The sequence below is a fragment of the Cyphomyrmex costatus genome, unplaced genomic scaffold, assembly GCF_001594065.2.
Source record: "Cyphomyrmex costatus isolate MS0001 unplaced genomic scaffold, Ccosl1.0 scaffold390, whole genome shotgun sequence".
Lineage (NCBI taxonomy): Eukaryota > Metazoa > Arthropoda > Insecta > Hymenoptera > Formicidae > Cyphomyrmex > Cyphomyrmex costatus.
Genome location: NW_017278101.1, coordinates 282,400 through 301,745, shown reverse-complemented (window position 1 = coordinate 301,745; position 19,346 = coordinate 282,400). Strand labels below are relative to the sequence as shown.

Genomic DNA, 19,346 nt, shown 5'->3' with positions numbered 1-19,346 from the left:
TACACTGTGTGTGTATTGGCATATAAGTTACAATATTTATAAAAGATACAACATGCATAATTAGCATGTGTAAATAAACATGTGTTAAATTTACACATAAAGTATGGGAAATTAAAAATTTACTAAAATTTATTAACTGCTAAATCATGGAAAAATGTTCATCACGCATATACAAACTCTTGTCTATTTTACAATAATACAATTACAAAGGTGTATCTACATACGAGCCTAAATATATTTATCTAAATATATTTCGCAGTAGTCGAAGTGCTCGCACAATAAATAACAATTTTTTATTTTATGAATTACAGCTAATCCTCGTCTGTACCTTTCTGATACACTGCCCCGAACTTGCTCATGTACTTACGTACAAAATCTCTTGCTTTATGTTTAACGTTTTCATTACACTGTAATTCATCCACGCTTTTACAATGTTTTAATTCTTTTGCAAGTACAAAATGCGTCAACTGTAACAAAATACATGATTATAAAGAGAAAATTTCATTTTTGTATGATAAATCTATCATGCTTGAACACTCAACATACCTTTCTAGCTAGATGCTTGAAATCTTCAGTATTAGTTATTCTACCTTGTTTGCAATCATTTTTCCTATATGGATTTAAGAAGTGCACCATCACATTAGCCATGTTTATTCTAAATGTATCTTTAATTTTCCTTTCTGACATAGGAGACATTTCGGCTGATGTTGATTGCAACTTGCTCGATCCATGTCGCGAGTAAGACTTCGATTTGTTACTTCGTCTATGTTTTCTCAATTTCTCAACGTGATCTTTTAGTTTTGTTCTTTCCTTCTGTCGTCGTAGTTTATCTTTTATTTCCTTATATGTTTTATGGTCAGAACGATCCTCTTCTCTACGTGGCTATAATATAAATACCAATAAATTTATTTAAAAATCGGCAAAGTATAAGTGTTTTAAAGTTTATTAGTTTATAAAGAAGGTTATTCTCTTTTCACATTGAAATAAAATTAATAAATATTCCGTAATTATTCCGTCATTACAATGTAAATAAGGATTTTATTGTTTATTTCAATGTACCAATTTACTTGAATGTAGCGTCATTATTATAATATAATTTTCGGTTGCCATAAAGAAAAATGTGGCGTCGAGTGGCTCACCGCTCGGTGCGATTGACTCCCGATCTATAGACCCGAGTTCAATCCCACGTACGCCCAAACGCAATTTTTCGCGTTTAATGAGCCAAAAAATGGCTCCAACCTGGTGATCAAAAGATCTATGATCATTAGCGCCGTTCGGATTCGGCGTTAAACTGTAGGTCCTATACATCAGTATACATATCAGTAGATATTTGTCTCTAATATCTGACTGAGGTAGGATTTCTGTGGATCAATCACTCACAAATCCGAAAAACAATCTGATTCGAGAAACGAATATAGGCCTCAGACAAAAGAGGAAGAGGCCTATAGACGTCCTATGCTCCTCACAAGGAGATAAAAGGAATCATTATTTTATAAAAGAAAAATACATAAGAATATATATAAATAAAACGATTTCCGAATGATCGGAAAAATATATAAGAAAATGTGTAAATAAAACAATTTTCGAATGGTTCGCACAAGAATGAAAAAGAATGAAAGTTATATCCCAATACCTTTTTTTTTTTTTAAATTGAATGTTTTATAAAAACTTTTGAGAGTACATTTTAATTCTTAATGCACGCAATTGAGTCATTCGTGTTCTGCATATTTCTTTTAAATATTAAAAGTACTTGTCTAAATAATGGTCTTTATTCTTTTCCTAAAAAAAGTTTAACGTTTAAGAAATAAGTTTGATGCGTTGTCGGCTTCTTTTCGTATATATTCTTCGACGAGAGCGCCTTGGAAATTCATCTTGGGTCACAAATAACCCAATCATGTGTAGAGTACTTTTTCTGTAGTATTTAAAAAATGTTTATTTATTTATTTTCAATTAATTCACATTTAGATTGTAAGAATTTAATTAACTATTTAAAAAATTAAAATTTAAATGATATTTTGATTGATAATTACTTGATAATTTCTGTTATAAAAATAACAAAAATAAATTCAAAACACGAATGGCTCATCATGTATAACGGATTGGGAAATCATCATGTATATTAATGTTAATATAAATACAAAAACTAAATTATACTTACACTTATAATTCTTTCTTGGACTAATCCATCTCTTCTCTTCTTAGATTCAGGAAACGGCAGTGAACTTCCAGTCACAGTATGACCACTTAATTTTTTAGATACATTTGGCCTAGATATACTTAAAGGACTATCTGTTGGAACGCTACTTGCTTCCATATCATCATTTCTTTGATCCTCGTTATGATCATCATCAATATCCTCATCATCTTCATTTGACGAACTGGATTCATCACTAGATTCAGAGGTAGATGATGAATCTGGCTGTACTCCAATATGATCAGGTGGTGGAGGTAACCATTGCGATATTCTTTCCTTCACGTGATAATAGTATGTTCTACCTCTGCTATCCATCGCACTCTTCCATTTCGGTGGCAAATCTATTGCAGGAACTTCAGATTGTGGTCGACTCGTGACATTTTCCGTGGACGTAAGATTAGAGAATTGTTGATCTGTGAGATTTTTGATATGATTATAAAGAGATGTTTAAATTAATATAGAAGAAATGCAATTAAAAACTGATACTAAACTGTTTGAAAGAGGTAGTTGCCCTTCGGTATACGGTTGCGGATGCGATATCAAAGAATAGGAAGATGTTTGATTGAACACAGGCGTTTGACTTAGTGTATAAGCTACTGGTGGTACACCAGGTGGAATACCAGTCGTAATTCCGGATGACATATCATTTGTCATTGATGATGATAATACGTGAGGACTTTGACCTATTACACTAGTAGATGGAGCACTTCCTACATATACAGGAGTGCATTGCTGCGTCGCTTCTCCACCATCTATAAAAAGAATAATATATTTTCTATACTAGACATTTAAATTACATGTAGATGCTTAACTATAAATATTATTAAATTATTTCTGCACACAAAGTATATTAAATATGACCTGGAGTGGAATAATGTTGCCATTGACCTAGAGTTGGATTATAAAAAACAGGATAACCAGTTTGTGGATCAACCATGGCAGTAGTATGAGGATCTATACCCAATGCCACACATCTATTCTCATGTTCTTGCCATGATCCTTGTTGTTGACGACGTTGCCTTTCTTCCTCTTCTTTTGCAACTTGCAATGCAAATAATTGCCTACGTTCGTACTTTGTCATTCGTGGTATAGGAACTAAACTCCTTTCTTCTATTCTTTTATCTTTCGTTCTAGTATGATCAGTTCTACTATGATCAGCTTCTGGAGATTCTCGTCCTCGTCTCCTATCAGCACGTTTGTCTATATCACTTCGACTATATCTATCAGATCTATGTCTAAAAGTGTATGAAGTTAATAAATTATGTTTAGTTTAATGTTTAGTTACAATAGTATATTATTAAACATCACAAACTTTGCAAACTTTAACGATATGTCTTTACTTAAGAATACAAGTAGATACCTATCATACGACGTAACTCTCTTTTCTTCTTCTTTCTCTAATTCTTCTCTGTATCCTCGATCTACAATAAAAATCTCAATAAAAATCAAAATATTATATAAATATTTATACACAACTTTTGACTTTAAATGCTATCAATATATTTTGGAAAATAAAAACATATTAACCTGCTTCTCTTTCATGCTCTTTCATTTGCTCAATTCTCTCTTTTTTTGGTATTCTAAAAACTTCTTTTAAATTAGACCATTCAGCAAGAAGATTAGAAGCTAAATCGGGAATAAGATCTATATTTTCTGATTTAACTTCGCTAACAACTGTCAAACAACTTTCGATATTGTTATTACTCTTATCTGGAATGTCATTTAGACGTTCATCGAGGCTTTTTTTTTCATTGCTATCAGAATTACTATTCAATTCTTCACAGCTTGTCTTTGATTTAATCTGATCATCTTCTGGGGAATCAGTATTTGGAGAAAGATATAACTTTTTCGCCCATCTTTCAACCACACCATATATTTTACTATCCATTAACATTGTCTTGTTTGGTATTGGCAGTGTATTTAGAGTCTTCAGAACATCTAAGCGAAATTGTTGAGCTTCTTCTGATTCATTTGTAGCAATATCCATGACATAACTCCAAATCAAACGTAATCCATGATAATCCAAAAATAATCTTCGACATGGTTGTTCGCCACTTTGAATGAGGCGTAACAAACGTGTTCTGTGTTCTAATTCTCTGCTACGAACCATTAACCTACTTAACGTTAATGTATGCGCACGGTTTTTCAAACCACCTGAACACAATTTATCTATTTCTTCCTCCAACTAAAATAAAATGTAAAAGAATAAAGTAATTAAGAAATCAATTGCTTAAAAAAATCATGTTAATTATTGTAATAATATAATATACTATTGTTATTTGTTAAATTGTACTTACATCCTCATCCTCCATATAATCATCAGCTGGTTTCTTTTCTTCTTTCTCCTTCTTCGTATCTCTTTCCTGTGTTTCTTTCTTTTCAATTTTTTCCTTTTCTTCTTCCGGTGTTTCACCTATCCAACCTCTACAATTCGATGCCTCACAATAACATTTCTGAGCTTCTTTGCTATTATTAAAACATAATAAACTGCATTAGTAAAAATAGATAAATTTATATATATATATATAATCCACATAAATAAATAGCTATTAATAACTATTAACATAAAAATATCACTATAAAATATACCCATAACGCTGAAAATGGTAATCAAATGTAATTTCTTCACCAGCAGCTATGAATTTTTTATTAAAAAAGCCTATCCGTAATTCTCCATTTACTGTCCACTAAAAAAGTATTTAATTATTAATAATAAATACAATAATTAGCATTGTTATTTTTAAACAATTATTTTTGTGTTAATTATAGGACGAAGCACAAACTCACCTTTTGCGTTTCCGCATTTGGATCACAACTGTGATTAATGAATCGGGATATATTTCCTTTCATCGTAGCATCTATAATCTGATCAGATTTCAATGCCATAAAATAGTAATGTCTGTTTTTATCTTTAGAGTATTCTTTTGCTCGACGTCTAAAATCCTTTGGATCTACAACTTCACCTACATACTCCATTATAAATTCGCCTCTGCAATTGTAAAAGAAATATAAAAATAAGAATGTTTTTTGTTTCTTATCATGTTTTATTTATATGATATATATTGATATTTTTGTAATTATCAATTTTTTTTAAACAGAAATTAATATTTTTGTTCTTAAAATTTACTTACGCCATTATATCAATAACTGCACGTAATCCAAAACCTTTCTTCTCCGTTCGAAATACTTCGCATTTGGCATATTGACAATTTTGAAATCTTTTATTTGTACATCTATCACCTACTACGCATCTAGGTCCACTAATAAATATTAAAATAACATTATCCAATTTATTTGTTTTGCTATATACATACATATATACAACGTGTCCTCATTGACGGTAAATATTTTAAAGACATTTTTTGTTTTGTCATTTTAAGAAGGTCCAATACGAAAATATCGATAGTTTTCAAATGGAAAAAGTTTAATGAACTATTTAAAAATAATTATAATCTCGATACTTTCATATTAAACTTTTCGTCCTAAAATGTTATTAAAAAAATCTGTTTTTAAAATATTTGACATCATGGGACATCCTGTACATGTATCTTAATCTATATGTATATCCTATTATATGCATATTCTATTTAAAAAATAAGTACCATTCTATCATGAGAAGTCTATTAAGGCAATCTTCCCCACAACCAAGTTCTCCTCTCTCAATTTCTTCTTCAGTTAAGAAACAATCGCATACCATTCTTTTGGTTTCCTTATTTGTATATCTGATAACAGTTGTTATAAATATTTAATATCTTATAAAAAATATATAAAATAACTGTACATATACTTATATATATATATATATTTTTTTTTAAATATCATTTTAAGACATTAATTTTAATTCTTAATTCTCATACCTTTCTGTAAGATACAAATTTTCATGTAAGTGCTCAAACTGACTCAGTCTTTCCTCCATTTCTCTATCTTCTGTTTCGAGAACCATCGGCAACGAAATCTTTGCTCCTACAGTTTTTGGAATTTGTGCTACTATTGAAACAGTAGAAACATTACTGGATATCACTGGTACATCTTTAATTTGCCCTATTTCTGTACAAAATTTTATACTTGTATTAATAGTATTATGTTTTAATTCTGATGATGTAGATTCTCCTAGACTTATTGGTGCATTACGTCCTGACTCAGACTGAAGTGTAATAGATGATCCAACCATTGACACAGGAGCAATGATAGATCCAAAGCCTGCATTTGATCCACCCATTTCGAGCTCACTCGATCTTCGCCAACGAGATTTTACTTTAACTGGCTTTGAAGAGTCAGAATCATATCCTGTGGTATTATAACTAGTACTTAAAGGTGTTAAAGTATCAATCGACGTTGAAATTTTGTTAGAATTATTTTCTTTATCACACTGAATCTCAAAGTTATCTATTTTCACTTCTTGAGTAACTGAAGAATTCAGATTATTAATAACTTTTTCTTTTTCTTGCTGAAGAATAGTTTTTGAAGTGTCTATATTAGGTTTTGTAACCAAACCACGTCCATTCTATATATATAATTAAATATTCAATTTTTTTTAAATGTATCTTTTTTTACTATAAATTATATATTAAAGTTAATAAAAATATACATAAATTGTCATCATATTAGAACAATCTAAACATCTGCTATAAATTTTTTGTATTTTAAAGTAAAATTATTTTATTTCATACCTTTGTTTCATCAATCCAATAGATCGAATTCGACTACTTCGTCTTACACCTGAACTATTTGAACTATTTTCAGAACTTGTATCAGTACTTCCACTACGACCTCTGAATTCAATTTTTTTGTCAATATCATTAGTATTATTAATTGCATTTTTTATATCAAATTCCCGTCCTCTGTAATTAGTAAGAGATGATAATGTATCATTACTATTTTCACTACTGCTGCATAGTTTGATATCTTCATTATCAACTTTGTTATCTCCTTCACTATCTTGATATTCATCAATAGTTGTTAAATATTCTGGATTCTTTTGCTGACTTATACTCTTCTTGTCCTGTGTAACTTTCGATTTTAATGAAACTTGATCTGTAGATTGAAGTCTATCAATGCAAGAGTTGGAATCTAAAATATCTTGTTCTTGATTTTTTATAATATTGTTAGGTTCTACAGTTTTCGAGAACATTTCCTTATCGTTAGAACTAATAGAATCACTCGAGCGATGTAACTGTTCCATCTTATCTAATATTGACGAACTACTTTCGTCATCAATATTTAATTGCACTGGAGACAATTTTTCCATATTTAAAGGAGTTTGTATCAGAGAATCAGTGCTTTCCATACTAGACAAATCATTCACTAATTTTTGTATTTCTTGCGAAGATTCACTTATCTGCATATTTGCCAGTTTATTATCTATTTTATTAAAAGAGTCTTCCTTTGACAAATCTATGTTGATATTTTTTGCTTCTAATTCTTTGCAGTCTTGCTTGCAGTTATCTTCTTCAGTAGACGAATCAGAATCATCTTTAATAGAACATAAATAAACTTTGCCAGTCATTGATTCTGAAATTTCCTTCGTAATTTTATCATAAATTGTCTTTTTTTGTTTTTTACTACTTCCACTTTCTAATGCAACTTTCTTTTTATTGACATAAGGTTTATCTGCATTAGAATCTGTGACATTATTATTCCCACTACTACATGAAGTTACCAATTCATTGGTATGCAAGGCTGATATGAAATTTTCTGATTTGTTCATATATACACTATTAACATTTTTCCTAATAGCACGATAATCATTATTCAAAATTTTTTCTGACTTAGATATCATAGATTCGTTACCATCCTCATTCTGTATCACAGTAAATTCTACAAAATTCTTGTTTTCTAGATTAGATTTGTTTTCAAGTAATGTCTCTTCAACTGGAACATTATTCTGTGCCAAAGAATAATGATTGTCTCCAACATCTTGCTCCACTTGCATTTCTTCACAAATTATCATTTCCTCTATGACCTCTTCTGACCACATTTCTGCCTTGGTTGATGCAGATGTAGCTGCAGGTAAAGATTCATTACTTGGACTTGGATTACCAATAACAACTTGCTGTACATCCTCTGGACTAAGTTTTTCTGAATTTTTAATCATATTATCCATATCATCTTGACTGTCACTTTCACCTGTATCTCGTTTATGTTGGACAGCATCGTATAAAGCATATTCACTATTTACAATTATACTGTTGCTGGAAGTACCTTTATGTTTGTTATGTTTTTTTAGAGAATTTTGATTTTTCTTTGAAAGAACTTGACTATGACCTTCACTAGTAGACTTAAACTCTTCTGAACTGTTTGAGCAAGATGTTTGCGTGATATATCCATTTAGCTTTTTTTCTTCTAATTGCTTCTTAGCTATTTGTCTGCTGGATTTACGTACAGGCATATATTTATGAGATGATTTCTCAGATGCTTTTACTTCAGTTTTACGTTTGCGTGCCATTTTAATTCCATATATACTTTTCTCAGTCTGGAATAATTAAAATTATCATACAATTTGTTGTAAAAAACTGATTTCATTCAAGAGATATACAACATATTTTCTATACAAAACATAATCTAATATAAATATTAGAATAAATGTGTGTATATAAATACCTAATAATATATTGCTCTATTATACTATATTTCCTTTATGTACTATAAATTTTGGAAGATTATTGAACAGCTACAAAAAATTCAATTCTAAAATACAAAAGTATGCAGATAATTAAAGTCTTGGTTTATCACACCCATATCAATTAAAGCCCATATCAAAATTTTGATGTAAAGCAAAATATCAAAAAATTACTAAATCAACAATTGTCTAAATAAAATATAATATGAAAATATGCTTATAAATGTTATAATAATTTAAATTTAATTGTAAACAAAGATCAAAGGAACAAATGAACAAACATGCTTCAAGGTCGATCAAGACAATTCGCTTTGCATTTTAAGTTGAAGATACAACTGAAAAAATTGCCATTACATGTACATACTTAAAATACATTGCTTTCTCTTTATCTTCTACTTTCTCTCTTAAAGTAGTTGTAAATTAAAGATCTACAGACAACAATATATGAACAAACGAAAAGAACTCCCGAGAACTCGCTGACCGTCTAAGATGATTATACACTATCACAAAGCAAACATCATAATCACTCTTGCATAGGAAACCAATCGCTACATCTGTATTTCTACTTTGGCCAAGTAATAACAGCTTACTCACTGTATGCTAAAATTGTGTCTGGCAATTCCAGTAAGAAACTCATTGTTTAGGATACTCAACAACTGTTCCCAAATAAATGCTGTATCGTAGTTCTCCAATTTACCGACATAATCAAGAGTGTGAGACGTGGGTTGCGCTAGAAACTTGAATACTGTTGGGACGGCTGCGTGCGGGGAGGCGGCTCGGCAGGACTGTGAGTTACTTTTCGACTTGGTCAAAAGGACTTTTATATGAACAATCCCAGCACACGTCGTATATCGACGGGTCTTTCTTGCTCTTCAGGTTTTTCTTGCACTGTCTACGATGTCGCTCGGTGTTCGTCACGTCACGTTTGGCACTAAACGAATCTTAGCTCTGTGATCCTCGTGGGGGCTCCCGATACCTTCTCACGCTTGGGTCAGTGAAAAAAATTTTCGTTTTGACAGGCGTTAGATGCGTCGAGAAAAGCCCATTGCATTTGGAAGTGTTAAAGGACTCGTGAAGGAAAGTATATATCGTCGATATACAACATTCTAAACATGTATATACTCTTGTCGCTACCGAATACCGCCTCTCCTCACTCCGTGCAAACTCACCAAACTCACTGTCGCAAACGAAACCCAGCGTTAACAACGACCTGTAGTGGCAGTATCACGAACTTATGGTTGAAGGAATAATCGAGCTATAGAACTACTTTAAATGAAAATGATTTGTAAACGAAAAAATTGGCTACGTTATGTTATGTATATCTTAATCAATGCATCTCTGTGCATCTCTTGTGCACGTTGACGGTCATCAACAATATGGCGTATTTTAAATAGCTTTTCTCTTTCTCTCTCGTCTGTCAAAGTCAGAAAGGCGGGAAAAGACGCAAATTCAAAGTGTTTACAAATTAGACGAAAAATATATGTAATGTCTTTTAAGTTATTTTTATAAAATATTAGCAAACTCTTATTTAGATCGTGAAATTTTAAATAAGAATAAGCCATTACCGTCAAGCTGGATATTGAATGCTTCTATTATAATTTTCGTGTGAATTTATATACTACGATGTAGATCCCTAAATGCGCGTCGAAATTTTTTAAGACTTACAACGTAAACTAATAAACCACCGCAGTACTATCATGAGTTAAATTAACAATTTTTTGATGCTCATTGTATTTTGAATTTTGATAATACGTTGAATGACCTATTAAAGTTTATGAATGACATATTAAAAATCTGTAAATAATTTAAATATATTGTGAAAAATATTATCTCGGCCGGGAGTTGAACCTGGATCGCTTGCTTTACACTATTTTGATAATACGTTGAATGACCTATTAAAGTTTATGAATGACATATTAAAAATCTGTAAATATTAATTTAAATATATTGTGAAAAATATTATCTCGACCGGGAGTTGAACCTGGATCGCTTGCTTTACATACAAATATCCTAGCCAATTAGACTACCGAGGCCTTAGTAATATTCCTCGCAATAATAAAAAAAAAATAGTATATAAATTTACACGAAAATTATAATAGAAGCATTCAATATCCAGCTTGACCGTAAATGACTTATTCTCATTGATGTATAAAATATTAGATTACGTACTTATTATAATGTTGCTTAACATTGTAAATTTATATTTTTCATAATATATACACATAAATAATTCTTTGAAAATAGTTAAATTCTATTAACTCATATCCTGTATATTGCATAGAATCTCATAAAAACCTCAACAAACTTAAGGATAGATTTCTGAAATCATTTTAAAATGAAAATCCTAATATCAAAATAATGATTAGCATTTTGCATTGTGTCACATATATCGAATGCACAATTTTTAGACGGTATGATTCGCTAATTTTAAATACTTATAATTCAAAAACTATTGTAGGCATTTGGTTAGAATTTTCGCCTCAAAATGATCTCAGGAATCGATTCTCAAATATTGTTACTATCTTTCCAGTATATCTTTCTCATCAAATATACAACAGAAATATTAAAATTAAATATAGATAACATTATTAAATAATTTCTCTTATTGTTTCATACTACATTTGTAGAAGTGAGAACGAGTAACATATATTTTCATTTATTGAAAAAATATATTAAGTATAAAACAAGAAAAAATGCAAATATGTGTGCATATTTCATAGATATCATCTTATATATATATATATATTCTGTTTTCTTAAAAATTATCTTATATATCTTTTCTATATTTTACAAATCATACATTTCCTAAAAATCATCCTTGTTTTAAATTACAAATTGTCAGTCTTTCATGTATTCCTTTCCATGTATTACAATTTTTTGTATTCCTTTATATTTCTATGTGTACTATTATGCTATTAGAAAATATTGTCAATCTGAACTTCTGAGCAAAATCGTCGTAATTCACGATAATTCAATCATCATTTCAATTATTTCATCTCTTTATGGCTATGTTCAGAAATTTTCGATAAACAACAAGGATAAAATAATATCTGGATACCCGAATGAAGTTTCTGAATTCATCTTATAATGATAACGTGGAATTGGTAGAATTAATAATTATTTCATTTCTTAAAATGTAATTATTTCTCGAATAAAATTTGAAATGAAAAAAAGTTCATATATAAACTTTCTAAAAAATAATTTGTAAGATATTAAGAAATTGTATTAGCTTTGTAACATTTTATCTTATTAATGCATCTCAGACAATACATGTGAAAATATGGCCATCTAACGTTTTAATGAACTTTCGTATTATAATATTTAGGAACAATGTATGGTTCTCTCTTATTTTAAACTGCTTTCAATGAAAATATAAATGTACTATTTATTATAACAATCATGTACTGTTCAAGATAAAAATAAAAATTATTTATATGTCAACGAAATCCCACGTATTGAGAATATTCTATTTTACAACTAGTTGCCTATAAAAAATTAAATACAATAGTATTTCTAAATAAGTAAATAATAAAATTATACATATACATATAAAACATTTTCTGTCAAAGATTTTGTAGTTGCTTATTATCAGATTTTGTTTTTGTAAGTGACACATTAGGTACCGTTAAACTGTCACTTGGATCTTGAACGCTTTCAGATGTATTTGTAGTACTGGATCTTTCACTATTGGAATTTGAATTTTGAAATTTAGGCGTAGAAGTTCTTCCTTTTAAGAGTACAGCTTGTTCAGTACTCTTGCTAGCTTCTTTGATTGATATTGATGATACATCACTAATGTCTGGAAAGCCATTTGAACCATGTTGTTTCTTAGTAGGAGAAATCATCCTTCTAGCTGTATTTATTGGTGTAACGTCCGAATTCGAAGACGAACTAAGAGCACTTGCTTCTCGAGTTTTCTTTAGCGTCGTAACTGCCCAACCTAAACCTAATTTTTTTAAAGCTGTTTCCATTTCTTCCGGAGATGAGGTATGTTTTAACACATCTGATGATGGAGAACTAGTTATTTCGGAAATACCAGATAATCCGGAAAAACTATACACACTTGTAGACGTCATTTTATGTTTACTTTCTTTATTTGGATTATTAAGATCAGTACTTATGGAAGAAGCAAGTTTATCTTTTGTTTGAGAAACAAGTTCTTCAGTAGTTGTATTACATTGTAACTGTTTATTACATTTTTTGAGTATATACTCCCTTTCAGCATCAGTATTTGCTTCCGTAGTACAATCAGCCATACTTTTTAATTTTTCAGGAGAATTGCAAATAGTTTCTTGTGATTTCTGTGCAAAAGATAGCTTTTCAACAGAATGTTTTATATTGGATGACGAATCTGCCGATTTCTTTGAAGAATTTTGATTTTGTTGAACAGGTAAAGGAGCAACATGAAGAGATGGTTTAGATTTCGCTGGGCTCTTGCTACTTTTATTAACTGTATCCGTTGTATCAAATTCCACTATTGTTGATAATTCATGTCCTGATGATTCTAATTCGGGTCTGTTTAGATTAAAATAGTTCACATGAAATGTAAAGAATTTAAAACAAAAATATAATTAAAACACTTATACTAAACAAAAATTATTAAATTAATCTTACCTATACAGTCCATTTAATAATGTAACAGGAGGTTTAGGCCTTGCACTTATCGATGTCACATTTCCATGATTGCGCAATATCTTGGGAATACCAGTTAATATAGGAATAAAATCGTTTTCTTTTGTTGTCTACAAATATATATGTACCATACAAAATAGCCCATACATAAAAATTGTTTTATTATAAATAATGTTAATTATCATATTTTGTACATATACCATAAAATGTGCTATAATATTCAAATAAGATGAAAATATTCAAGGACTCTTAGTATAAAAATAATACTTTTCTGATTTATATTGATTATTTCTATAATATTCACATATTTAAATTTATATAAATATTTTATCCATTTTTATAATTATATTTTTGAACATTTAAATGTCTAGTATATATAAATAAAAAGATGTTATTTACCTCTGGAATAGAAAGAAATTCATTTGTAATGCTACTGTCCTTTTCATGTTCTAACAAAGCACTCTTTTTCAAATTAAGATCGATAAAAGATGACATTTTTTGCTGCGTTTCATTATTTTCCTTCGAAGCTGCGAAGATGGTGTTTGCTTTGTCCAAATTTTTACTCTGTTCTAAAATTTCTTTTGACAATTTCTCTATTATCTCTTCTTCATGAAGAGGAAGTGTACACGGGGGCCAAGAATTACGCTCCAACGTTTTTGTTGTCGACATTGCTTGAGGTTTTTGCTGCATTTTAAATTGATTAAACTGTATATTAACTTTTTCATTACTAATAATTTTTGGCTTAGCTTTGCCTTCTACTACTTTGGATTCCTGTACATGTGCCTTAATAGTATCTACTAATTTACTTCTAGGAGTTGAAGTGATCGCCTGGATTTCAGCATCACAAGTTTCATCTTTTGATACTTCTTCACTTCCTCGCATAATTCTTTGTGATTCAAGGAGAGTTCTTGCAAGTTGAGCATGAATTTCTTCTATACTGTCAATTAATCTACGTACTGCTTGTGTATCATTACGTATTGGTTTCGGTGTAGATAATTGTAATAAGCTAGTGTCATCACTTGGACTAATTAGTGAAAGATCTATATCTGCAATAAATATATAATGTTTAAAATTTCGTATATACAGAAACAATATTTCATTAGCATATTCAACATTGATAATTTAGGTGACTGTTTAGGAGTCAACGCAGAAGGAAAAGCACTACAATTAAATTCTAAAATATACTTAACTATAATTTAGAAGTACAAATGTATTTGAACGTTTCGGCCATTGGTTTTGGCCATCTTCAGCAAACGTGTACAATATAAATTTCTAGCTACGTTGAATATCGTTCGTCAGTTGTGTAATTCATACGGCAAGCACAATCATATGGATCAATCGTATGGATTACACAACTGACGAACGATATTCAACGTAGCTAGAAATTTATATTGTACACGTCTGCTGAAGATGGCCAAAACCAATGGCCGAAACGTCCAAATACATTTGTACTTCTAAATTATAGTTAAGTATATTTTAGAATTTAATTGTAGCGCTTTTCCTTCTGCGTTGACTCCTAAACAGCCACCTAAATTATCATTGTTATTTAATTATAAGGAGTCTAATTTTATATATATTTTTTTCCATTATTTTTTTATTCATATTCAACATATTATTTCATCGAATATTAATAGTGAATTATATAAAATTAAAAACGTAACAGCATAAAAAGATATTACAAATGTATGTATGATTAAGAGCTGCATATTAAATAATTTTTTAATACTTTACCTTTTTGTTCATTTCGTACTTTTTCGATGAGATCAGTTAAAGATGCTATTCTCTCTGTACACAAATTTTGTAGATCTTCATATTTTTTCAATATTTCAGGACAATTTTTCAAAGCATAATCATGAATATCATCAAATTTTATATGTAACAATTTACATTCGGGATTTTTACATACACAAACTTTAGATAATGGCTGTGAAACAGCAGGTGTATGTTCTGATGCTTCAGATTTCTGACAAACATCCAATGAATCTGTTAAAGTAGACTGATCATGTTGCGTAGATGATATCACAGTATTATCATTAATCTGAGAATCATTCAAACTAAATCTAAGCATTCTGCTAATCTTATCACGGTGTGGAATGTTTGATGGCATCATCATTGTACGCGGCGAAGGAGTTTCTGGTGTGGAAACAGGACTGATGTCTTGTAATCTTCTTAATTCTCTAGGTCCTGGAGAATCTAGCATTTCTAAAATCGGCGTGATATTAGCCAGAGCGTCAAATATTGATTTAGGCTTTACTGGCGGTGGACTTGCAAATGACGTTGATGTATCTGAAGTATCTTTCATACGAATCCACCTTTTCGCTTTAGTCCGAACCCGATACGGCTTACCCTCTTGATCTTGATCGTTTAGACCTGAAATTGTCTGTGAGCTTTCTGCACTAGCATCTATCGATACTCTCGTTTCCTGCGATGGATCTGTCTCATCATCAACTTGCGTAGATTCACTCATGTGAATATCAACTCTTCTAGTAGCTGTATCCGGTGTATCCAAACATTTCGTTTTTTTTTTAGGAGTTGAACGAGAGCCTGACTGAATTCTCGAGAACCTCTTTATAGGTGACGTCGCTTTAGAACTAACCGATGCTGGGCGAATTTTTTGATAAATTCGAGGTGATGGTCGCTTCGATGCTCTTATGCTATTTTTCTTCTTTTTAGGTGTTACAATTATTTCCTTTTTATCAATTTCGATGATCATACCATTAATCTCAGAGCTTGTTGAATCACTGCTACTATTGTCTGTCTCTGGTGTAATGATAGTAATTTTTGGTTCAATTGGATACGGTATTCGTTCAATTTCTTTGCTAGAGTGTGGCATTTGTACATCTTCTTGAGGTAATTCCACTTGTACACTCTTATTCTCTGCTGGACTCATTTTGTCTAGTGGACTTGTTTTTTCTGCTGGACTCGTTGTTTCTGTCTGAACAGCAATCTCAATCTTTTTCGCAGGTGGTTTATCAGGTTTCTTTACCTTATGATCTTTTTTAATACATTCATCACTACTTGACATATTTAAAACTTTAATTTCAGATGATAAAGGCTTGGCAGTACTAGCGTCTGATGTTTTTAATGGCGTTTTCTCTTCAAAAAGCGGCTTCATGCTAGCATTAAATATATTATCTGGTAAACTGGCGCCAAATTCTTGTAACAACAATCTTTTTTGTCTTTCAACTTTTTTCAGCATATCCAATACTTGTTCTTCGCGTGACATTTCGCTATCTTTATCCTGTTGTGTAGAACAAATATCTACTTGTTGGACAAGATGAGGATCTTCCCATGTGCAATGAGGTACATCATAGTGCAGATCATCCTTTTTTTGTATTGGTAAAGTAATTATTCTTTCTGTTAGATGAGTATGCCGAGTTGGTACATTGTCTGTACTGCAAATCTTCTTAACTGCACGGTTTAATTTCTTTTTATGTTCTTCTTGACATTTATTTCTCTGATGTAATCGCATGCATGTATCTTCTTCTGCAGGTTGAATTTGACTAGCTTTTAATTTACGTTCTTCCTGTGCAAGATGATCTATATTCTTTAGGAGCACCTGATAATCTCTCCGTACTTTCTCTCGCAAAATCGCATCTTTGCCACGACGTTCGGCACGACGTTCAGCACTTAATTTACGACTTTTGGATATATGCGTTTCTATATCCTCTGCGTTTTTTACTGCTTGTGCCACTTCCATTGCACTTGGCTCATTTCTGATGTCAATTCTTTCAACCATAGGAAGAGGCCTATCATTAATGTATCTCATACATTGACACATAGTGCGATCATATTGTGATCGTACTTTGTTCTCCGTTAACGCTGGAGTTTTCGGAGTCGTATTACATGTAATTTGTTCTATAGAATCAGAAAAATATGATGAATCATCGCTGATTGAATTAGAACTGCTAATACTTATGTTATCTGATGTATTTTGTGTATAATCTTCTGGATTGTATTTTATTTTGTTAGATTTAGTTGAAATAATGCTCATAGTTGGCACTGTTTTCCGTGGCACTTGATCATCACTTGCATCATCATTAATATTCTCGATGTAATCCGATATATGTTTGTCTACTTTCTTTCTTAAGGATAACTCAGGGGACTGTACAACAGATTTCTTTTGTAACCCCGAAGGGCCTGATTTGGGTGATAATATTTTTTGATGTTCCTTTAGATTAGGTTTCTTTACTTTCCTAGGTGATTTTTTCTTTAGAACTTTTTTACTCGTTCTTTTTGGCGTTAACACTTCATATAAATCTTCCTTATTTATACTATAAGAAGGGTTTTCTTCCATCCTGTCATTTTCCTCAGGTGGTTTTGGAAGTTTGGCTATCATTGTAGCTCTTACATTTTCTATTTCACGTATTCTACGTAATCTTTCTTGACGAACTGCCTCTGTATCATCTATCTGTCTTGTTTCCTTCATGCGTTCCATTGCATTCTTGCCTCTTTTTAACGCCATAATTCTATCCTTTCTTTCCTCTTCTTCTATTATTACATTTGCATCCGGTTGCAAAGCAGCAGAGGCATGAGCTTGACCAATATCTTCCAAATCTTCCTGATACTTGCGTTGTATGTCCATAATTTTTCTATCATGCATCTGCTTGAGTTCTGATTTTCCATCTTTCTCTAATTTACTAAGTTCTTCCCTAGCTATCTTCTTAGCACGTTCTAAAAGCCGATTTGATATCTCCTTTGACTGCTGTCGAACCTGTAATGCAATATGTCATTTTAAATTTAAGTGATGTTTACATTGCCAAGCACGCCAAGCACGCAGGATACAATCAAATACACAAATCAGAAAATTGATAATTTATAACAATTCGATTTTTTTAGATAGATTCTAATTAAAAGAAATCAGTAACTCAATATTTCTTATTCCTTCATTCGAGCAAAGTTTAAAATTTTTCAACGAATGCACGTACCTGCTCCAAGCGTAATCTTCGTCGACGATCACGTTCGTTCTTCTTAATTTGATCTAAATCGGATAGCACCATTCTTCCACGACGTACATTTACAGGATTGCCAGTCATTTCATTAAAAAAATTGCATTAACTTGCACGAGCTCTTATCAACGTAGCCGTACAATACAGTTTAACTCAAATTTAAAATGACAGAAGAACGGACATGTCAGTCTCTAAAGAATGGCTGCGTTCAGCAAGAAAGCAGCTTTGCAACAATTGTAAAATTCTTCAATATGATTGGGCACATTCAAGTTGACAAAGCGGCAAACCTGCTCGCCAAGCAAATGAACATAATTGGTTATTACTTACAGATCCTACCAATCATATTCGCCTGACAACCTAGGATGCGTTCCTTAACACCCACGGGTGTGTTCAGATTCCCAACCTGACGACCCAGGGTTGAGTTATCTAGAGTTTCGATTCTAACTCGGCTGATTCACTCCGAGTAACAGGTGGCTCTGAACGGTTCGGGTTGTCATTTGGGTTAAAATATGGTGGCAAGGAATAAAAAGAAAGGAAAAAGATGGATTACGAAAAAAATATCATTGTGCTTATGGCCATTAATGTGACTGAACAACTGTTCAGATCAATATTCAGTGAAACATTGGAAAATAGTGATGAAGAGGAAGAGTTGGTCGAGGCATTTTTATTGGAAGCCCATCTAAGGCTACGTGGCCCATTGAGAAAAGCTATACGAATTGAAGGTTATGTAGAAGAGACAGTCCCAAGATTTAATACAAAACAATTCCGTGAACATTATAGAATGTTGCCTAGTACGTTCGAACTGTTAGAAAATCGTCTTCATCCTATTTTGGCAGGGGACCCTATTAATAATGGTTCTTCGGAACTCTTTTTGGTATTCTCAATTTCAAACTTGCCGCTAAAATACGCCGAGTAACTCTTTAACCGATAAAAAATGATGGGTTGAAAAGTC

General features: G+C 31.3%; 2 protein-coding genes across 2 annotated transcripts; both read right to left on the bottom strand.

Annotated features, from left to right (window-relative positions):
- Nucleotides 1-187: 187 nt before the first annotated feature.
- On the bottom strand, nt 188-10,036 carry Set2 (SET domain containing 2). The gene is given in 14 exon segments (XM_018543588.1): nt 188-467; nt 547-882; nt 2,159-2,946; nt 3,056-3,429; nt 3,555-3,615; nt 3,722-4,379; nt 4,492-4,660; nt 4,784-4,881; nt 4,982-5,183; nt 5,326-5,454; nt 5,797-5,916; nt 6,052-6,698; nt 6,861-8,666; nt 9,408-10,036. Coding segments are annotated over 13 exon segments (5,517 nt in total). The 5' UTR covers nt 8,640-8,666; nt 9,408-10,036; the 3' UTR covers nt 188-311.
- Nucleotides 10,037-12,376: 2,340 nt separating this feature from the next.
- LOC108776815 (uncharacterized) lies at nt 12,377-18,547 on the bottom strand. Its single transcript, XM_018543530.1, has 5 exons — nt 18,374-18,547; nt 15,177-18,159; nt 13,845-14,491; nt 13,428-13,555; nt 12,377-13,328 (listed from the first exon to the last, which is right to left on the bottom strand). The coding sequence occupies exons 1-5, from the start codon at nt 18,479-18,481 to the stop codon at nt 12,377-12,379; spliced, it is 4,818 nt and encodes a 1,605-aa protein (XP_018399032.1). The 5' UTR covers nt 18,482-18,547.
- Between the last annotated feature and the right edge of the window lie 799 nt (nt 18,548-19,346).